Genomic DNA, 21999 nt, shown 5'->3' with positions numbered 1-21999 from the left:
GCGCTCGAGGCGGAAGTAGATGATGATTGTGAAGAAGCAGAGGAGGAGTTGTGGCCGGTCGTCGTCGTCGGCTTTGTGGATGAGGTGGAGGATGAGGAAGAGGAGGTTGCTGTAGAGGTGGAAGATGGAGTTGCTGCTGCTGCCGCTGCCGATGCACCGAGCGCAGAGTCTGGTGCAGCCGGCGTCAGAGTCGATGGGGAGTTTGGTCCCTTCTTTCCGCCCAGCTGTGGCTGCTGATGTGGCTGCAGCAGTCTCTTTTGTGGCTTGGTCTGTGGGGAGGAGTCACCATTGGACTTGCCGTTCGACCTAAAGTCACCGGACTTGTTCTTTCTATGATCGCCATCTAAAGAGTGCAAAGGTGGGTGTGTGTTAGAGTCATCACGTGACATGACATAATCATGATCAGCTGACGTGACCCGATTGCTCAACATACCTTTATCAGCCCTCAATCCATCTTTATCCTTCTTTGATGCGCCACGTACGCCAGACTCCTTGGGCTTCTCCTTCTTTCCGACCTCCTCCCAACGGCCAGAGGTCGCCGAGATGACACCCTCGACAATGTAAGTGATGGTCTTGTCGACATCAAAGCCGCACTCTTCGATGGCGCGACTGATGTCCTCCTCGGAGGTCCAGCCAGTGACCTCTCTGATCATCCTTATCTGCTCGAACGTGACTACGGGTCTGCGTGCGCCACTGCCACTGCCGCTGCTGCCGCTGCCATTGTCTTGCTTGGTGCCGATCAGTGGTGAGCCACCGGCTGGCGACGAGGCGCTCTGTGTCTTCTGTTTGGTCATCGATGGGCCGCCACCACTTGTGATCTTTGCGCCTCCATTGATCTTCTTTGTGTCAATTGCCACTTCTTTATTATCCTTTCCTTGAACCATTCTTGATTGATTGGATTGTATGTGTATATGTGTATATGTGTATGTGTATGTATGTATGTGTATTTAAATATATAATATAATTCTAATAAGTTGATCAAATAAAGATACTTTTTAAATGTATGTATCTCTCAACTTTATATTATATATAATAAATCTATATCTCTCTTCTTAACTCTTCTCACAACTTTGTTGTTATTATTATGTATATATGTATCACAAATATAAGTGTTCAGTCAGTACAACTAATTCAACACAACACAACAATTGAAACTTAATACAATGCAATGCAATGGGGTTGTTGATTGATCTGATTGATTGATTGATGTCTGTGTATATATATATATAAATATATTGATGTATGTGTGAGGGATGTGGTGTCTTGGTTTATGTGTGTGTATGTATGTATAAGTGTTGAGTAATTGAATGAAATGAATGAATGAAACGTGAATGTGAGTTGTCTCTGTCATTCATTCAGTCTGTCAGGTGTTGCCCAATGTGTGCATTCAACCTCAATAACGCCCAACTTCATTCATTTCATTCAGCACACTCGTAATAAAAAAACATGAACTTGTGACTTGGCAAAGTAACGAGCCTGGGGTCGATGATTCAAGATCGAGACCCTGCAGAACTGAGTTGTTGTGTGTCGTGTCACATGACTTGATCGACATCAAAGTGAGATTGAAAGTGGAACAACACAGTAATACCTTGTATTAATCAAACATAATATATATTTGTAAGTACTTCATGAACACGCATGCAAACTCGATCGGTTGGACCTGGCTACACTGGATGGTCACGTCATGTGATACCAATGTACATATTCGATTGTGTATTGATTGGGTAATGCCATTGGTTGGTATTATATGTATGTATGTTTTCTTGTTTGTTTGTAACTTTGACCATGCTTTCCATAGATAGCTAGGGTCATGTGACCTCATTGCCCATTTAATGTGTGTTGTGTGTATATGAATGTCATCTTGAATGAGATGGTTGTCAATCAATCAATCAAACAATCATTCAAGTCACACACTTATTCACACACACATACACACTCACACACACACACAACACTAACTTAATCAATTAATCAATCATCCAACAACAACAAAGGCCATCCTGAGGTTATTTGAATTCAAAATTTTAAAAGGAGTGGTGGTCATTGACAGAACTTTAATTATTTGAACAGTCGGGAGAGGTCAACAACAGGGCAAGGATAGGGGGTGATCTGGTGGGGCCGGGTCCATCATTGCCCCACTACCACACTCTGTGATTACAACGGTGTTAACAATAACACAATGATAATAATAATTGTTTGTTTGATTGTTTGTTGCTTATTCAATGAACACAACATAGACCTCTTAATGCCTTGAGCTAGCTGCACTCCCTCTCATTCAACATACTTGCCTTCTGATCAATCAGTTAGTTATTCCAACTTTACAAATCATTCTATCAATCAAACATCATCATCACATCGTTGTAAATATAATATAATATTATTTGTTGTACATATACTCAATCACTCACTCACTCAATCAATCATTCAATCATTTATTATTCAAACAATCCATAACGTTCCAATCACAAACCAATAATAATAAATATTAATAATAAATAATAATGTCCACAGAGGTTGCTGCCAATACTACAACAACAACCACAACAGAGGTTGTCAATATCAAGGACAAGAACATCTTTGGAACAGTCGAGGTTAAGAGTAAGTCTCAATCCATGTATTCTGGAAATGTTTCCAAACTAACACACTTGGAACATCATCACTTTAGTCAAAGAAGTAAGAGGATGCTCCACTCACTTCATATTGGCCAAGTGTGAGCTGGCTCAAAAGAAGTCAGAGGTCAAGACCAAGCCACTCTCCAATCATACCTTTGTCGATGTCTTTGACTTGTAAGTTTGTTGACAAAACACGGCAACAGGCTGTTGCCACGGCGGGCCACACACTCACTCATTCATCAAACATACTTTTAGCCGTGTATCATCTGCAAACAGTGAACTTGAGATTGAAGGATGGAGAAAGAACTTGTTCTTCAAGGATAAGATCACTGGCGCCGTCAAATTGACTATAAATGACTTGTTGACAGCACAGGGCGAGGCCAAATGGTATCCATTCGTCTCTGGAAAGAAGCGTCGCGCTCCAAGAAACCAAGGTCCAGTCGTTGGCACACCTGCTGAGGAGACAACCAGACCCGATGAGAACGCCGACGAGAAGGAGTCGTCGTCCGAGAGCGAGAACGAGAAGGGTGAGGGTGAGGCCGAGGCCGACGCACCAAAGCCACGCAAGGGAAAGAAGGTCAAGGTGCCACCCGAGATCTGCTTGGAGATCAAGTTCACAAAGAACGAGCCACCCAAGGAGGTGCTCAAGGGCTTGATCCTGGACGGTGTATGGACCACCGAGAACAGCGTTGGCAGTCTCACCAACAACCCGCACTGGATCAAGTGCACACAGTACCTACTCACGGTCAAGAACGAAGACACGTCGCTGATGATCAAGCTGCGTCAGCCTGAGGGTGCCGACCAGCGCGTCAGCTTCTTTGTCATCAACTACGACAGCGCCTTCTACAATGGCAGCAGAAAAGTCATCCTCGACACGTCCAACGACTTCAAGAAGGTCGACAACTTTATCTGCCCTATCGCCGCCACAGCCGTCGACTGCAAGATCGAGCTTGAGGCCGGCCAGTACATCATCATCCCCTATGCCGAGAGCTTTGGCTTCACTGGCAAGTACAAGCTCAACGTTGACTCTGCCAAGCTATCGAACCTCGAGCTCTACCCCTTGCCAAAGGACCCAAGCTGCCAGTGGAAGGAGATCGTCATCAACGATCTGTGGACCAGCACCACAAACGGAGGCTCAGACATCACCCTCCTCCATTGGACCAAGAGTCCACAGTACGCCATCACTCTGACCAAGCGCGCACGTGCTTGTGTGCTCCTGTCACAGGACGACCACGAGAAGAGTATCGGTTTCTACGTGATGCGCCAGCAACACGATGTCGGCAAGCGTCTTGTTGAGTTCAGAGGCCAGGTGGGCAAGACCGACAACTTCAAGCCATCGTGCCAGAACGGCACCACCATGACGCTGGACGCCGGTCACTATGTCGTGATCCCATCCACTTTCGACCAGGCACTGGAGGGTGCCTTCCACATCACACTGTTCACTGACGACCAGGAGGCCACATTCTCGCCAATCGCTGGCCAATGGAAGGAGAACAAGCTCGTCAAGGGCACCTGGGTCGGCAAGACCGCCGGAGGCAGTCCCAACTGCGGCGCCTCCTTCTTTGACAACCCACAGTACAAGATCAAGCTGCCCAAGGATCGCAGCCAGGACGTTGCATTCGTTGTACAGCTCATCCAGGATTCAACACTGGCCGACGAGAGCATTGGCTTCATCGTGATCACACGTGACGATCATGAGAAGCGTTGCGAGGCGCTCACTTTCCAGAACGAGGACCTGTTTGCCAAGACACCAAACTGGGAGCGCAGGAACGACAATGCTTGCCGCATCGTCGTCAAGCCCGACCATCCACACGAGTTCACCCTGATCCCATCCACCTTTGACAAGGGCGTCAACAGATCCTACAGACTGCAGTTCTTCAGTGACATCAACATCGAGGTTGACGAGTTCGAGCCTGTCGAGGAGGATTCATCATCGGACGAGGAGTAGAGTAGAATAGAATAGAATAAACAAAACAAACGCCTTCAAAAATCCCCCTCACCGTTGAGCTTTTGACACGGAAACTGAGTTACCACAGAGTGTGGCCGCATTAAATTTAATGCGGCCAATGAATGAAACAGAATATTTACATTTGGAATGATAAATTTCTTTATTAATATATTATTATATATATTCTATATTTATACTATATATTAGACAGGTAAATGTTAGATGATTGGGTTGAGATTGGAAGTGTGTCCATTGTCAAGGAAGTATGTTGTTGTGTTGAGATTGGAGTAGGGAGTGGAGGCAAGCTTGGGCGAGTCTCCGTAGTATAGTGTAAAAGTTTGGAATTGGATTGGAATGGTATGAGTGTTGGAGCTGTGCTGTCCAGCCACGTTGGTGCTGAGTGTTGGGAGGTTGGGGTTGATAATGTTGCCGACAGTGTTATGGGGCATCAGACGGTTCCTTCTCTCCTTGCGCTGACGAAGTCCACAAGCATTGCAGACGTCTTGACCGTTCTCACCCTTTCGCCACTCTGGCGTGTTGGTCGTCTTGCACAGGAAACAGTATCCCACACGCTTGGACTTTGGACGTCCGATAGGGTTCTTGGGCACCTTCTTGATTGGGTACAGCTCAATGATTGTGTTGTCATTTATTATGGAGTGGTGGTGGAGGTGGAGTGTTGTGGCGGCCGCTGGAATGGGAATGGACACGACCTGGGACATGTGTGACACACCCGCGGATTGCGTGTTCGACATGTTGGAGTAGTCCTTAACTGAAGACACAGGAGTGAAAGTCATTTTGTAACGGAAGAAGTAGGTTGGTTGGTGTATCAATTTAAGTTACACTTGTGAATTAAAAAAAAACTATAATATAATAAGAATAATAATTAATTAATTAATTAATATATTGTTGGATAAGATATGATATATATCTTATTGATATATATTGATATTGATTGTTATCTATTATTATTTGGAGTTGACGATTCATTAATGTAATCCAAGAATAAACAAACAACAGGTTGTTGTCGACAGCGTATATATAGTTGGAATGATTGAACTCATCGTTTGGAATCATTGGCGCGATTAGTTGATCCCAACATATTCCTTTTAAGTCTAAATCTTTAGATCACATGAGAATGTTCCATCATCCCAATTAGTATTTATGAAAATAAGCAACGGTCACTCTCCATATTAATATTAATGAATATCTTTGCAAGATGTAAACGAGGAATTCAATGATGATGTGGTTGAGTTGTGGGGGTTGTGGTGTGGTGTTGGGGTGTTGGGGTGAGGCCAGCCTAAGCCTCGGACTCGTTCGGCAAACACAAACACCCCACACACCCCACACACAGACTACAATGGACATGTCCAAGCAGTTTGACAATCTTTGACAATGTGTTTGTGGGGGTCGGGCAATCTTGAAACAGCAATGAGTCTTGGATGAGGCCCACAGATGTGAGGTTGGCAGCCTCAAACAACACTAAAGCGTCCTTTGGGCGCGTCCATGAAGAGATCCTTCCTCATACGGCCATGGAACTAACATAAACTGTAGAATTCCATTTGCAAATGTGTAATGCCACATGTGCCACACGACCGGCCGGCCAGTCTGCCAGGCCCAGCCATGCCAGGCTACACAACCACACACACGACCGGTGCAATTCAGGGAAGTTGTAGGCTGAAGTATATTGGAGTGTTATTGCTGTCGAACGTTCGTACCTCCACCTCGGGGTGGGTTGGCACCTCCACCTTGAAGCAGCGGGTGGACAGTGTCTTCGATAAACTTCAACAATTGCGAGTAGCCTTGACTATATTAGTGTGTTTGGAAGTGGAACACGTTCAAAGTGGACAGACGGGGTGTGTGGATAGGGGAGGGGCGAGCCGGGACCATGGTGCGTGAGTGGCGGTGGGCGGTTAGTTATGATGTGCACATATAAGATAAGATGGGAAATGTCATCCAAATCGATCAGACATACGGTTTCTGGTGAGATAGCATCTTGCAGTAGTTCTCGTAGATGTTTGGGATCTTCCTCAATATCTTTGTTATTAACGCCGGATTGAGCAGCACTGTGCCAATGACCAGCACCCACTCATGGCATGCGGCGTTGGTAAGTTCTTGTAATAGGAAACTGGTAAATGAATTAGTGAAGGTGAGTGAGTGAATGGTTGTGATTGGCGGGTGGTCAGTGATCATATATATATGTGCTTGACTTGACTTGGGTCAAAGGCTCGCGTGCGCCTCGCCGCGACAAGACATCATCACTTACTACAAATCGTCCATGGATGAGTCTATGCTGTCTTGGAGGAACGAAGGATCGTTGACATCAAAGTTGGTGGCGGACGGGGCAATCATGAACTGATGTGACTTGAACGAGTATATGGCCGCACTCAATGCAGAGTTGCCACCACTGACCATGTTGGCCAGGTTGCTGATGGACTCGGAGCTGCTGCTGCTGACGAGCGGATGGTCACTTGACGTCATATGAATACGAGACTTGAGCGATTCAATCATCTCGTAGCGAGATATTGATTCCTCTCCCTCCAGGTTGAGCTCGCCAATCATCTGGTCCATGCCATTGCTACTCCTCATGCTGTTGCTGTTGCTGTTGGAAATGCCCATGGGCGCGACCACGGTTGAGCTGCTCGCCAGCACATTGTCCTGAGAGGACGTCGATGATGTGGGCGAGGGCAGCGTCGTCGAGATGCCCGTCAGGATGGCAGCAGGCGAGAATGGCGGGATGTCGTCCACTGGCGCGCTGATATAAAACTGTACATGTATCGCGTTCAGGGCCATGTCCAGCTCCTCCGCGGTTCTGAGAATAGTGGACTTCTTTTCGGTCGCCAGCAACTGAGTGATTGGCGTGCCAACCTTGCGTGAGAACAGCAAGAAGTTTCGCAGTAGTTTGTTCTTTAGCAGTTTGGATGCATATGAGCTGATGATAAAGTCCACTTGCTGTCGTTCAATCGCACGTTGTTTCTCTCGCTGTTGCGTCTGCTGCAGTCTCTGTTGTGGTGTCAATGCCGTAGTCTTGGGGACTTTGTTGTTGTCATCGTTGACATCGTGTTGTTGCTCCTCTTCCTCGTCCTCCTCTGGCTCCATGAAGCGAACCAAGTCACCAGCCAAATCCATATTGTCAAAGTCCAACACAATCTCCAACATCTCAATGGCGCACTTCCTGCTGAACTCATTGCTCTCCAACACCTGCAAGATCTTCAAGTATGACGCCGCGATCTCAATCTTACCGCCAGCCAAGCATTTCTGTGTTCATGCCCATGTGAGTGTTTGTTAGGATGGAATGACCACTCTCTATTCGTGCATCAAATAACATACCTGGTAGAGAGCGACTGGGTCGCCGATGTAGTTGAAGAGGTGCTTCCAGAGGGACGCGTCGATCTTTCGGGCGCATCGCATGGACACCTCGGGGAACTGAGGGAATCGTTGAAGGAAGTTGACGACATACTCTAGCTTGGTCGATCGCTTGATGTCGTTCTCTGAGATGGTCTCGTGCAGCAACAGCTCGAGTGAGTGAGTAAAGTGTGGGATGGTGTAGAACTTGGAGCTCAGACTCCAGGCCTTCTCGGCACCGCCACGCTCCAACAGATGCTTGAGGATCGAATGCAGGAAGGGATGAGTCTTGATGTGTATGTCGTAGCAGGGGTATTGCGAGCAGGAGTTGTAGGAGATGCCCTGTGATAGGCCCACGATGACGCCCAGCTCGCTCAAGAAGCCAATGGGATAGACCTCGTTGTCAAATGACAGCGAGCGATTGTGATGCAGGACACGAGATGCGTGGATCTCTTCGCTGGAGAATGGAAACCATACTTGGATGCCATTGAGGCCGTAGCCCCATAGTGTGTTGCCAATGATGTCGCGCTCGCGATAAATGTTTGTGAACCAGTATTGCTCGACGTTCTGTGACAGCTCAATCTGTGCGGCGTTCTCTGCGTTGGACAGCACCAGCCGTCCACTGGTGTGAAGGATGAGGCAGTAGACGTGGCTGCTGGCCGACCGCAGCGATGCACTGCGCGGTGATGTTGGTGTCGTTGTTGATTGAGTGGCAGGGTTTTTTGTTGGCACCTGAATGGGCGGCAGCAGTGAGATTGAGAGGGGTGGTGAGGGGATAGCCATGGACAGCACGTGGATGATGGTCATGTCGAGTGACGATGGGCTGTGCTGCTCAGAGATACGGTACAGGTAAAAGAACGACTCGCTTGTGAGCAGGGCGAGATGTGCGTCATTGCAATCGATGAGCAATGGTGTCTGATTGCCAGGGATGCCGCCCTTGTAGTGAAGGCTCGTCTGGTCAAGATGTTGCTTTGGGTATACAAGGAACTCGTGTCGCTTGCCATTGTCTATGTGTACCTGGTTCGCAATGATGATTGTGTGCTTGTACCATGTCAGGCCCAAACTCTCGATCTCCTGCTCCTGAGTGCGATCGCCAAACATCTTCCATCGCTTCGACAGTGAGTTGTACAAAATGACGCCCTTCCTGCCCGCGACAGCCAGTTGTGAACGGTCGCGAGACAGGGCAATATGTTTGATTGGCCAGTTGTCATTGAGGTAGATCGAGGGGATCTGAAGATGCTTCCATCTGATGTCACCCAGCTCCTTGCCCTTGTAGTTCAACAGCATGAGACGGTCCTCCGTCTGCAGTATGATTCGCTCCGAGTAGTTGAGGTTGGGATTGGCCGACAGGCTGGCCTTGAGGAATGTGAGCTGCAGGAACTCACCCGGCTCGTTGCCACTCGACAGCAATATCAGATGGTAGCCCTCGGGCCCCCAGCTGAATGACAGCACGCCCTCGCGACATGGCTCGGCGAAGCGACTGGCACCATCATGCATCTGCGGGATTGTGCATGTCAGCTTGCACCCATAGACGGACCAGATGCACAGACCTCTGTTGCGCCATCCGACGGCGAGACAGTTGCCGTCGGACGTCCAACTCATCTTTGAGATCGGTCCGATCTCATCGGGCGTGACCTCGCGGAACTGGAACAGCGAGAATGTTCGCAGTAGCTGGCAGTCCTGTGGTTCGTGTTGCTTTGCGCCATTGGTTGTGCCATCGCCCGATGCGGGATCGACCACAGCCGGGGCGGGCATTCTATATATCTCCACCTGTCCGTTGGACAGTCCGACAGCGACCAGTCGATGCTTGGCATTGAGCGCGACTGCCACACTGTTGCGCTTGGACAGCCAGTATCCCCTGAGCCTGTCTTTGCTGCGCTTCTTGAGAATGGCCGACGCGCCCCCCTCAAAAACCAGGCCAAACGTCGGGAAGGCCGAGGTGTAGTGCACCGACGCCACGATCAAATGTGCCTTGGGCAGAGTGTTGCCGCCTGTGGCTGGGTTGGTTGGGTCGTCGTCGAAAGGTACGATGTCCAGGGAGAACTGACTGATGAGCTCGCCCGTCCATGATGATCGCACGAGGTATCCCTCGCGAGTGAATATAAATATGTACTCCGCATTGCCAGTGATGCAGATTGCGCCCAGTGTGCTAGGCTTGAACGATGAAGAGAACTTGATAGCCACACGACGTTTGTCCAATGATGTATTGTGATGATGATCGCGGAATCTAAGTTGCATCACATCAACATAGTCCCTTTCTATAATATATACCAATATGTATCCCAATGAAGTCTGTTTGTTTGTTTGATTGTTTGATGATGTCAATCATTCATTCATTCAATCATTCAATCTGAGTATGTAGTACTTGTTACTTACGACAATTGCAATGGCAGATGAATCGGGACACCATGTTAGTCGCTCATTCCTTCCAAACTTGTTGATAGAGTCTTCAGAGCGAATGATGTAACCAAGATGAACGCGATGTTGGTCACCGCTCCAAACACTGAGTGCAGTGGCAGACAACAATGCCAAGAGTGTACCATCAACATTATGAGCAACATCCACAAACGTATCGCCAATGCCACTGGCATAAGTCTTTGGCCATCCAAATGCAAAGTACATCTTCTTCCTTCTTTGCTTTGACTTTGACTTGACTAGACTACGCTCCCTGACTCGATCAATCAATCAATCGGATGATTGTATATATAGTATGTATATATGTATGTATATATATATATATATGTAATTGATCAACAATCGAATGTAGAGAGAGATACTTCAAAAGGTTGTGTCTTTTCGAGAGATGAGCAAGGGTTGAGGGTTGAATGAAGTGTAGTGGGACCTGAACTTCCAGATCTTGAAGTTCAAATATAGTCAAGGTGTGGTTAACCGTCACAAACAACCACTCACCAACCCACTTTAATTGAATTCTTTTTTTTATTTTTAATTTCAATTGTTATGGTGTGAGTGGTAGTTTCAAACTAACAAACAAACAACATCCTTCCAGCCAACATCCAACAAACAAATCGCCAAACACTCACATAAAAAAAAAACAAATTTGGAGAGAACGAGCTTGTTGTTACGACTTCTCACTCCTCTCTCACACAACAAACCAACCTCACGCACAACTCAACGCAACTCCAACTCTCTCCACACAACACAGCAGCATCTCGCATTGAATTGCGACTTGGCGTAATTTTGAACATACTCATTAAATACCTTTGTAAATATTATTGTACTCTGAACATCAAATAAGAGCAACATTCACCTTCTTCACTCTCTGCGCTACACATTGGTGCGCAACACATTATTAATATAGGATAGTTTAAATTTATATATATATTTTAGAGAGAAAGAGTCTTGTATTTATTTTTAAATTTATATAGATATAAATATAGAGAGTAAAGGACATTCACATTGCTGCTTGGCAGCTACAGCCATTCATGTAGGTAGTCGCGACTCATTGGCGCAACAGCGCCAACAACATCCAATCTTGTGCGACGCGAGAGAAAGTTGTTGAGGAGTGTGTGCAATGTTGTTGGTTGGGAAAAAATTGGAAATTTTCAAAATGACTGTAACGTTACACATGATGATGGAGTTTGATCACTCACACACACCACACACTTTGCAAACTCAGACAAAAACACAATCACTTCCAAACTTGGCAATCCAAACAAGACGTAGGACGACGACGACTACAAGACCTTGGATCGCGACGCGACGCCATCCATCCATCAGGCGACCCGACCTTGAAGAATGAGTTTACGAAGACATTCGTCCGCATCCAACGCGACGACACAGGACTCGCTGCAGTCTAGACAGGTCTCTCGAATCTCATTCAGACCACGTCCGATCGATGTCGCCAAGCCACTGCCAATCGTCTGGACAGAGATAGAGGATGACGAGACACAGCGATCCGTGCCCATCATGCCCACGGGCATGGAGAGCAATGAGGAGAGCGAGCTGCACATCCAGGAGATCATCCAGGCGTCGATGAAGATGCGCCACGAGGACCTGCCCGAGATCCCCATTCCCGTCGTCAAGGTGGTCGACGGCTACGACACGGCGGAGAACCCCCACCCCTACCACATGGGATCGACCTATGTGCTGTACAAGATGCTCAACGACGACGAGCTCAACCTCACCACCGAATACGACTTGGACAGCGACGACGAGCACTTTGTCAGCACACTGAATCAGGGCGCGGGCGCCTCGGAAACAAATGCCGCCGCCAACAAGCGCGGCCATGCGGCCAACTCCGCGCTCACACTTGACCGCTTCGAGACCATCATTGATAAGTTCGAGAAGGAGTTGTACAACCATGGTCAATGCGACGTTGCCAAAGCCGAACAGATATGCAAGGGAATGAAGCCAAATGTCGCGCAGGCATTGCACACCTATTGGATGGAGAAGCGCAAGACCCGCTCCACACTGATACGCAGGCTTCTGCGGCCTCCCGACCGTGAGGATCCATCACCTTACAAGGCGTTCCGCCCACGCGAGGTCGAGCTGAAGCAGAAGAAGGCCAGGAAGAACGACCAGGCCTCTTTCAACAAGATGAACACATTGCGCCAGGAGTTTGAGCGCGCCAGGACCCTGCTGGAGATGCTAAAGAAGCGTGAGAGGCTCAAGAAGGATCACTTTGCCGTCGTCCAACAGATATACAGCAAGCTGCGAGAGCTGGCCCAGGTCAAGCTGCTCGAGCCTGAGGAGAACCTCGTGTCGTCACCGCCGACGCAGCCTCGCAAGAAGAAGGATCGTGCCACCGCCGAGGACCGCGAGGCAGCCGAAGCTGAGGAGACCAGCAGCGTCGTGGTCGGTCTGCCGCACAACTATCCCGGTCCAGTGTTTGTAAATAAGGAGCAGCAGCCACTGATCATTGGCAACGGCAAGGCACGCCAGGAGGGCTACCGACACTTTATATGCAAGCCCGGCCAGTTCCCCTCTCCCACTCTGGAGAAGATCTACTCTAACGAGATGAACTCGTCGCCCTCGATCAAGACTGAGTCAATGGATGAGCTGGACCGCATGGAATCAGAGCAGTCATCGCACGACCGCCTGGAGCAACAACTGATACGCGAGAAAGAGGAGGCGGCGGCACGCTACTACAACTCAATGGCGGTGCCCACGTCGTCCGAGTACTACGCCGACGACGAAGACGACGAGGGGAGTAGTGACGAGCAGGTGGTCAGCAATGCAAACGGCCGCACCACCATCCGCGTACAGAGGTCCGCTCGCTACCAGCCATCGCTCAACGGTGGCAAGCGTCCGCCAGTCAACGTCAACCCATATAGCAGCGCACACTACTCGCTGCAGCTGCAGCCCAAGATGGATGGCCAGGGCAAGCCGATCTACCCATCCGTCAACAACGGATGTCTGTTCATCGGACCCAACCTGCCGCCAGTGTTTGGACGCGCACGCGTCGGCCTCTACGGTGCCACATACATCGACATAGTCCCTGTGGACAAGGAGCTCAGGATCAAGTACCTGAAGCAACAGAAGCAACTGCAAGAGCAACAAGAACAGCAACGACAACAACATTTACAACAACATAGACAGCAACTCCAACAACAACAACAACAAGTTGGACAACATGGAAACGACAACAGCGGCAGTGGCGGCAACATTAGCAGTAGCAATATCAATAGTAATAGCAAAGATAGTAATAACATTACACAATCATCACCTTCCACCTCAACCTCATCCACATCCAACAATGCATCCCAATCACAATCACAAACACAAACACAATCAATCATCGATATCGATATCGTCAATCCACCAACATCATCTTCAGACTTACCACAAGCATCAGCACCAGCACCAGCACATCATTCACAGGCCAAGGACACATCGAGCAACAACAATATCCCGATGATCAATGTGGACATAATGCCATCATCGACGATCCACGCTTCCCAATCACCTTCACCCAACACCCCATCCACGCACACCGTTCTGGACTCTGACCGAACACCAAACCAAGCGCACAAACGCAAGACGGAGCAGCACGGCGATGTTACCCAGTCGTCCTATGCAGACTGCAACACCAGCTTTGACAAGATGACAAAGTATGTCGAGGACGAGGTCCAAAGGAGTGCGCCAAACACGACACTAACTCGCTCCAATCAATCAATCAACTTCTCCAGGATAACAGACTACAACAACTTCATTACAAAGAACCCACAGGCCAATGGACACCAGGCCGGCAGCAGCAGTTTTGGACACGGAGGCGATAGCTCTGTCCAACAACACAATGGCGGTGACGGCGGTGGTGTTGTGGCACACACTACACCTTCCAGCGTGACACTGTCCTCGCCACTCTCACAGAAGAAACTAAAGACAACGCATGGCACACCAAACAACAAGCATAGTAGCAACAACAACAAGAAACATACCAAGTCGCCATCATCATCATCTACATTCCAGATCGACCAGTACCTCACCAAGAAAGTGCACACCACTCCAACCATCATGTAAAGATATATTATACCTCCTCTTCCTCTTCCTTCTTTCCTGTTGCGTTACCGATTTGTTGGCAACGCTACAAAGGCACTTTGCCGCGCCTACTACTGTTACATTAAACATACAAGGGCACAGTATACCTTGCGCGCCAATCAAACATTTGGCGACATAACACATCTTTATCTCTTTATCCATCCATTCATTCATTGCAATTGAGAGGTGGTCTCTAAATTGAAACAGATATTTTGATTGATTGTGTGTGGTGACTGTTGATTGATTGATTGAATGGTGTGGTGTGTGGGTGAGATCATGTGATCACTCACTTAGTACCATTTGGCCCAACAGTCCATTTGCCTAGCTGGCGGAAAGACAGATAGACCAGTGCAATGCCACTATGTGCCTCTATTAATTAGGATATTTCAAATTGAACATGGTTGTAGAATGAATGAGTGGATGGTCTCAAGAGAAGTCACTCAATTTAATTTAATCGAAATTGATAACTACGTTACATAAAGGAAAGTTGCGTTCAAGAGATATTAATTAACTTAAGTTAATATTGCCCATTTAATTAATCTTAATGTTGTTTGTTGATGAGTCCTTCCAACTTTGATTCTCAACTGTACACCTCTTCTTCTTTCCTCTCACCTCCCCTCACCTCATCCATTTAATAACAACAACCTTGTATTCTTTCCATTTCTCATTCCAATCCAATAACTAACCAACATATATACATTTATAACTTTATACAAATAACATACTCTAATATAACAACATGGCTAAGTTTGATCCATCTGTATGTATAAATATACCATCATCAATTATAAAATAGTTGATATCTAACTCATTGTTTGACAAACTAAATAATATTAGTTGATCCCTTTGTTCATCATCCTTGGAACTGCTGGAGCATTCACAGTTGGTTTTGGATACAGGAAGATGACCACCGACAATGATATTAGGTATGTTCTATCTCCATCCATCAATCCATTCAATAATACATTCCTAACAATACCACTTTCACTTCTTCATCTTATACTTCTCCTTAACTTTACAATTGTTATAGTGTAACCAGAAAGGGACAGATGCTCTGGGCCAGCTTTGACAACCCCAAGCTGATCGAAAGGAAAACATCGACTGGCTTCTACAACCAGATTGACAAGGGACTCTACCTTCGCAAGTAATCAGTCAATCAATCAAATATTTGATTGGATGATCAATCTATTCTTGTTACAATATCACCAATGGTCATTATCCATTAAATGTAATATAAATATAAAATATAAATTATAAACCTTCCTTCAATGATGATAGGTTTACCCTATAGTCCTTCTTTGGTAGATTGATTTGATTGATTGATTGGAGTTGAGTGGAGTGAGTTGGTTGCGACGAATAGTCACATGTGATATTTTATGGGGACATGATCATGTACTACTTCCCGTGAGGATGAGATAACCAATCCTTTGGTTCAAACGACAAAGTCAAGGTGAGTGGGAGGACCGTTAGTATAAGTAATTCCTCTAAATTTAACAGATATATATAGATCCCTCATCTACAAATAAGGTAATGGTACCACTTTATATATCTTTGAATAACAATGTTGTTGTCCAGATTCATACACTCTTGATTAATGGAGGATAGACGACTCTTTAATTAAATTTTATTCAATTTTATGTTTGAAAAGAGAGAAAAAACGAAGGTTTGACTTGATCCTCATCAATCATCATTCACACAACTTTCAACTTTGAAAGTGGATAAAAGGGTTGTCTAGTGCACAACACAAACAAACATATATACTTATACATATATAATTATATAGTTATAACAAACTATAAATGGCACCTAAAGATAAGAAAAAGGGAAAGGGTCAACAGTTTGATGACGATGATGACATTGTCGATAACATCCCACAACCAGATAAGAAGCAAGCAAAGCAACAGCCACAGAAGAAGGGAGGAAAGAAGAATAGAGGTGATGACAGTGATGAAGAGCTGGAAAAGAAGCCTGTAGCTGCACCAGCACCAGTACAAAATAATAAGAAGAAAGGTGGCAAGCAGCAACAACACGACGATGATGATGATGCCGTCGAAGAGATAGCCCTGCCACAACCAGCAAAGAAGGGTGGCAAGAATGATAAGAAGAAGGGTGGAAAGCAGCAGCATGACGACGATGATGATATCGAGGACAACATCCCACAGCCAGCAAAGAAGGGTGGCAAGAATGACAAGAAGAAGGGCGGTGCCAAGCATGCCGAGTCTGATGAGGACGACGTCGAGGACCTCCCACAGCCAGTCAAGAAAGGTGGCAAGAATGACAAGAAGAAGGGTGGCAAGCATATCGAGTCAGACGAGGACGACGTCGAGGACATCCCACAGCCAGTCAAGAAGGGCGGCGCAGCCAAGAACGACAAGAAGAAGGGCGGCGCAGGTAAACAACAGGTCGATGATGATGATGAGGACGACGTCGAGGATATCCCAAAACCAGTCAAGAAGGGAGGCGCTGCCAAGAAGGACAAGAAGAAGGGCGGCAAGCATGTCGAGTCAGATGAGGAGGAAGAGGAGGTAGAGGACATCCCACAACCAGTCAAGAAGGGAGGCGCCGCCAAGAAGGACAAGAAGAAGGGTGGCAAGCAACAGATCGATGATGATGACGAAGAGGAGGAGGTAGAGGACATCCCACAGCCAGTCAAGAAGGGAGGCGCCGCCAAGAAGGACAAGAAGAAGGGTGGAAAGCATGTGGATGACGACGAAGATGAAGAGGAGGTCGAGGACATCCCACAGCCAGTCAAGAAGGGCGGCAAGAGCGACAAGAAGAAGGGTGGAAAGCACATCGAGGAGGACGACGAGGAGGAGGAGGTCGAGGACATTCCACAGCCCGCCAAGAAGGGTGGCAAGAAGGACAAGAAAAAGGGTGCTGCTGCCAAGCACGTCGAGGAGGAGGAAGAGGAGGAGGAGGTCGAGGATATCCCACAACCAGTCAAGAAGACCTCCAAGAAGGACAAGAAGAAGGGCAGCAAGCATGCCCAAGAGGAAGATGAGGATGAGGTCGAAGATGAGGAGGAGATCCCGCAGCCAGTCATGAAGGTCTCCAAGAAGGACAAGAAGAAGGGCAGCAAGCACGCTCACGACGATGACGAGGAGGATGAGGAAGAGGAAGTCACCAAGAAGATGTCCAACCTCTCAGTTAAAGGAAAGAAGGGCAAGGGCAAGTCCAAGCATGTCGAGGAGGAGGAAGAAGAGGAGCCCGAGGAAGAGCCTGAGGAGGAGGAGGAGAATGAAGACGAGGAGGAAGAGACTCCAAAGCAAATGACACTGGCAGAGATCAAGGCGGCCAAGGCAGCAAAGAAGGCGGCCAAGCTGGAAGCCAAGAAGGTGAAGGCAAAGAAGAAGCGTGACGCTGAGGAGGAGGACCAGTTCGAGGAGCTCAAGAAGAAGAACGCCGTCGAGATTGACTATGACAACGTGGATATTGACGACATCGAGGGCCGCAACCCACCCGACTTTGTCCATTTGCGCACCAGTGCTGGCCTGCGCAGCCAGATCGGAAACGACATCAAGATCGACAACCTCACCATGTCTGTTCCAGGCAGGATTCTGCTGCAAGGCGCCAACCTGACGCTGGCCTACGGCCAGAAGTATGGTTTCGTTGGCAGGAACGGTATTGGCAAGTCCACTCTTGTCAAGAAGATCGCCATGCGTGACGAGATCACCATCGCGCCACATCTGCGTGTGCTCTACGTCGAGCAGGAGGTCGTCGGTGATGACAACACACCACTGACCTGTGTGTTGAATGCCGATGAGGAGCGCACATGGCTCATGGCTGAGGAGAAGGAGCTCAATCGTCTGGACAATGAGAACCCATCATGGCAGTACGATCCACGCGAGAAGAGAAACTACAACCTTCGTGACATCTACGAGCGTCTGAAGGAGATTGATTCAGACAAGGCACAAGCAAGGTATGTTGTTGTTGTTGTGACGGACAACCATTCATTCGCGATCATACTAACCACATCAATCAAACAGAGCATCATCAATCTTGGTTGGTCTTGGATTCACATTGGAGGAGATCTCTACTAAACCATCGAAGGACTACTCTGGAGGTTGGAGAATGAGAATTGCACTGGCTAGAGCACTGTTCTGTAAGCCAGAGGTGCTGTTGCTCGATGAGCCTTCTAACCATTTGGATCTGCACGCATGCGTGTGGCTCGAGAAGTACCTGTTCTCATGGGACAGGACCCTGTTGGTCGTGTCTCACGAAGCCACCTTCCTGAATGAGGTCGTCGACAATATTATCCACATCCACGATCAGCGTCTCGACCAATACCGTGGCAACTACGACGACTTTGTCAAGCAGCGCGACGTGGCACAAAAGACCACGCTCAACAAGCTCGAGAAGCAGCAGCGCAAGATGAAGAAGGAGAAGGACTTTATCAACGCCAACAAGACCAACACAAACGCCAAGATGGCAGCACAGCGCAAGAAGAAGCTCGAGAAGGTCGAGCTGGTCAAGGTGGACGTCGATGACAAGTCGCTGGTGGTCAGCTTCCCCGAGCCCGAGAGCAGACTGACGCCTCCCCTGTTGCGTTTCCACAACGTGTCGTTTGGCTACCCAGGCCGTCCCGTCATGTTCAAGAACCTGGAGATTGGTGTCGACATGGACAACAAGATCGCCCTGGTCGGAATGAACGGTGTGGGCAAGTCCACCCTCATCAAGCTGCTGGCTGGCGAGCTGTCAGAGACCGAGGGCTACATCGAGCGCAGCAGAAAGTGCCGTGTGGCTCGTTTCTCGCAGCACTTTGTCGACCAGCTCAACACTGATCAGACGCCCATTGAGTACTTCCAGACCAAGTTCAGCAACCCACCCATCCAGAACATCCGCAACCATCTGGGTCGCTTTGGTATCTGTAACAACCTGCCCCTGCACAAGATCACCACGCTGTCGGGAGGCCAAAAGTCGCGTGTCATTCTCGCCGAGCTGGCGTGGGCCGCGCCACACATCTTGCTGCTGGACGAGCCAACCAACCATTTGGACATCGACGCCATTGAGGCGCTGGCCGAGGGCATCAACGAGTTTGAGGGTGGCGTCGTCCTCATCTCTCACAACCAGCATCTGATCAACCTGGTCGCCAACGAGATCTGGGTCGTCAAGAAGAATGGCACCGTCACCAAGTACGACGGAGACTTTATGGACTACAAGGCAGAGATCTCCAGAGAGTTGGACAAAATGGTCGTCAGAAGCTAAACAAGGACTGTTCTATCAGCAGTCTTCTTCTTTCTTCATTATTTCACTTGCAATCATTCAATCAATCAAACAACCAATCATTAAACACCTCCACATTCATTCATTCATTCATTCATTCGTTTATTTCATTCGTTTGTTCATTCAACAGACAACTTTCAGACACCTCATGGGTCAATGCCCAACTCTTGCATCATTGATTGTGGACCTAGGTCGAGTCGACCTCCGCCCCTTATTGAGGGCAGGTACCCCCCAATAAGTGTCGTTTCCTCCGAATGACACCAATCTTCGTCGAAGTTTAGATATTTTGGAAACAAAAATAGATTGGGAAGGGTCCTTTGGTCTATGTGACATCATCGTATTATTATAACCATGAGCTCCAAAACCTATTATCTCTCTGTTCCGGAACAGAGAATTGATTGAATGCCAATGTGTGTTACATGCTTTGGAAGTCACTGATTTGCAAAATTGAATGCATGGATGGACTCTGGAGGATGACCTGATCGCACTCGTTCCCAATCCTAGATACTGAAGACATGGTTTTCAAACATACCCCAGTGATCGTTTGTTAACTTTAGAGTGCGCATAACAATGACAATGATGACAATCTTTGCGAGGTATGTAGCCAGTGTTGACTCAAATGAGGGAAACGTGTGTTAAAGAAGGGGCCAGCCACGTTTCAAAAGGGGTAATGATCATTCACCCTTTAAGGGAGATCAACCTCCAAGGCCCTCGCCTTGGAACATATTCATCTCTCAAACATACTTCATTTAGCAAGGTGAAGTGAATGATCAATGGTTGAGCCATCTTTGTCAATCATCACCGACAGTCAGTCGCTAGAGAGATCCAGAACCTTCGTCGTCATCATCATCTTTATAACCAACAACACAACAATCATATAATATTGATAAACTACTACTTGTCATTTGACTTCTCCTTGTTGCATATGAGAGAGAGAGCATTCAGATTTTCCCATCACTACTTCACAAATATATCTATATTTACTTTAAGTCAGTAAACACGTAGACATCACAATCAAAGTCGTACTTTTATTTGTTGATCATTTGACCAGGTCGACAATAGTATACTATTTATTTAACCAACCAATCAATCAACCAATCAATCAATCAACCAATAATACTTTAATCAATATCAATCACACATCATTATTATTTTTTTTAATATTATTATTATCATTTATTAATTAGTTATTATTATTACCAATGACCATTATTAAGTCCAAGGTTGGGATTATCCCCTTGGCATTCATTGCCATTTTAATTATTATGGCTGGCTGTAATGCAGAGACGAAGGAGGTATCATTAGAGTACAGGACAAAGATTGTGGTTGCTGAGATTCAATCAGCTCTGAGGAGTGATCCATCTTCATTCTATTGGGAACCAGTCCAGTCCGATGCAATTGTGTTTGATCATGTCAATGTCGAGGAGCCCACTATTCCTGTCCAAGAAGAGGACGTTGAATATTATTACTCCCCATCAGTCAATCCATCAGTCAATCCATCAGTGAACCCATCAGTGAATCCATCAGTGAATCCATCAGTGAATCCATCAGTCAATCCATCGACCAGACCTTCTGTCAATCCATCAGTTAATCCATCGATCAATCCATCAGTCAATCCATCGGTTAATCCCTCGGTGAATCCCTCGACCAGACCATCCGTCAATCCCTCTGTCAATCCATCGGTCAGACCATCTGTCAATCCATCGGTCAGACCATCAGTCAATCCATCGGTGAATCCATCTATCAGACCATCCGTCAATCCATCTGTCAATCCTTCGGTGAATCCCTCTGTCAATCCATCGACCAGACCTTCGGTGAATCCCTCCATCAGACCATCAGTCAATCCATCGATCAGACCATCAGTCAATCCCTCTGTCAATCCTTCGATCAGACCATCGGTCAATCCATCGGTGAATCCCTCGGTCAGACCATCGGTGAATCCCTCCGTCAATCCCTCAATCAGACCATCGGTGAATCCCTCCGTCAATCCATCGATCAGACCATCGGTCAATCCATCTGTGAACCCCTCTATCAGACCATCAGTCAATCCATCTGTCAATCCTTCGATTAGACCATCTGTCAATCCTTCCGTCAATCCCTCAATCAGACCATCAGTCAATCCATCAGTCAATCCCTCTGTCAATCCATCGATCAGACCATCGGTCAATCCATCGGTGAATCCATCTATTAGACCATCAGTCAATCCATCGGTCAATCCATCTGTCAATCCCTCAATCAGACCATCAGTCAATCCATCGGTCAATCCATCGGTCAATCCTTCAGTCAATCCATCAGTCAATCCATCGGTGAATCCTTCGATCAGACCATCGGTAAACCCATCTGTGAATCCATCTATTAGACCATCWGTCAATCATC

General features: G+C 47.3%; 8 protein-coding genes across 8 annotated transcripts; 4 read left to right on the top strand and 4 right to left on the bottom strand.

Annotated features, from left to right (window-relative positions):
* Window positions 1-286: 286 nt before the first annotated feature.
* SAMD00019534_081210 (hypothetical protein) lies at window positions 287-884 on the bottom strand (the record flags this gene model as incomplete). The annotated part of the gene is made up of 2 exons (XM_012896581.1): window positions 287-343; window positions 434-884. Coding segments are annotated over 2 exons (508 nt in total), but the record flags the coding sequence as incomplete, so codon positions are not given.
* Window positions 885-2501: 1617 nt separating this feature from the next.
* Window positions 2502-4560, top strand: SAMD00019534_081200 (hypothetical protein; the record flags this gene model as incomplete). The annotated part of the gene is made up of 3 exons (XM_012896580.1): window positions 2502-2598; window positions 2666-2786; window positions 2868-4560. The coding sequence occupies 3 exons, from the start codon at window positions 2502-2504 to the stop codon at window positions 4558-4560; spliced, it is 1911 nt and encodes a 636-aa protein (XP_012752034.1).
* Window positions 4561-4778: 218 nt separating this feature from the next.
* Window positions 4779-5279, bottom strand: SAMD00019534_081190 (hypothetical protein; the record flags this gene model as incomplete). Its single annotated transcript, XM_012896579.1, has 1 exon — window positions 4779-5279. The coding sequence occupies one exon, from the start codon at window positions 5277-5279 to the stop codon at window positions 4779-4781; it is 501 nt and encodes a 166-aa protein (XP_012752033.1).
* A 979-nt stretch (window positions 5280-6258) lies between these two features.
* Window positions 6259-10587, bottom strand: SAMD00019534_081180 (hypothetical protein; the record flags this gene model as incomplete). The annotated part of the gene is made up of 6 exons (XM_012896578.1): window positions 6259-6364; window positions 6533-6685; window positions 6824-7815; window positions 7888-9626; window positions 9804-10194; window positions 10279-10587. Coding segments are annotated over 6 exons (3690 nt in total), but the record flags the coding sequence as incomplete, so codon positions are not given.
* A 1071-nt stretch (window positions 10588-11658) lies between these two features.
* On the top strand, window positions 11659-14382 carry SAMD00019534_081170 (hypothetical protein; the record flags this gene model as incomplete). Its single annotated transcript, XM_012896577.1, has 2 exons — window positions 11659-13973; window positions 14052-14382. The coding sequence occupies 2 exons, from the start codon at window positions 11659-11661 to the stop codon at window positions 14380-14382; spliced, it is 2646 nt and encodes an 881-aa protein (XP_012752031.1).
* Window positions 14383-15139: 757 nt separating this feature from the next.
* On the top strand, window positions 15140-15548 carry SAMD00019534_081160 (hypothetical protein; the record flags this gene model as incomplete). Its single annotated transcript, XM_012896576.1, has 3 exons — window positions 15140-15160; window positions 15238-15326; window positions 15431-15548. The coding sequence occupies 3 exons, from the start codon at window positions 15140-15142 to the stop codon at window positions 15546-15548; spliced, it is 228 nt and encodes a 75-aa protein (XP_012752030.1).
* A 651-nt stretch (window positions 15549-16199) lies between these two features.
* SAMD00019534_081150 (hypothetical protein) lies at window positions 16200-19605 on the top strand (the record flags this gene model as incomplete). The annotated part of the gene is made up of 2 exons (XM_012896575.1): window positions 16200-18319; window positions 18387-19605. 2 exons carry the CDS (start codon window positions 16200-16202, stop codon window positions 19603-19605), a joined length of 3339 nt encoding a protein of 1112 aa, XP_012752029.1.
* A 1483-nt stretch (window positions 19606-21088) lies between these two features.
* Window positions 21089-21975, bottom strand: SAMD00019534_081140 (hypothetical protein; the record flags this gene model as incomplete). The annotated part of the gene is made up of 2 exons (XM_012896574.1): window positions 21089-21853; window positions 21949-21975. The coding sequence occupies 2 exons, from the start codon at window positions 21973-21975 to the stop codon at window positions 21089-21091; spliced, it is 792 nt and encodes a 263-aa protein (XP_012752028.1).
* Between the last annotated feature and the right edge of the window lie 24 nt (window positions 21976-21999).

Source organism: Acytostelium subglobosum, assembly GCF_000787575.1.
Source record: "Acytostelium subglobosum LB1 DNA, scaffold: scaffold17, whole genome shotgun sequence".
In the NCBI taxonomy this organism is placed as follows: domain Eukaryota; phylum Evosea; class Eumycetozoa; order Acytosteliales; family Acytosteliaceae; genus Acytostelium; species Acytostelium subglobosum.
The sequence above is the reverse complement of the archived record's forward strand: the minus strand, read 5'-3'. Positions and strand labels throughout refer to the sequence as shown.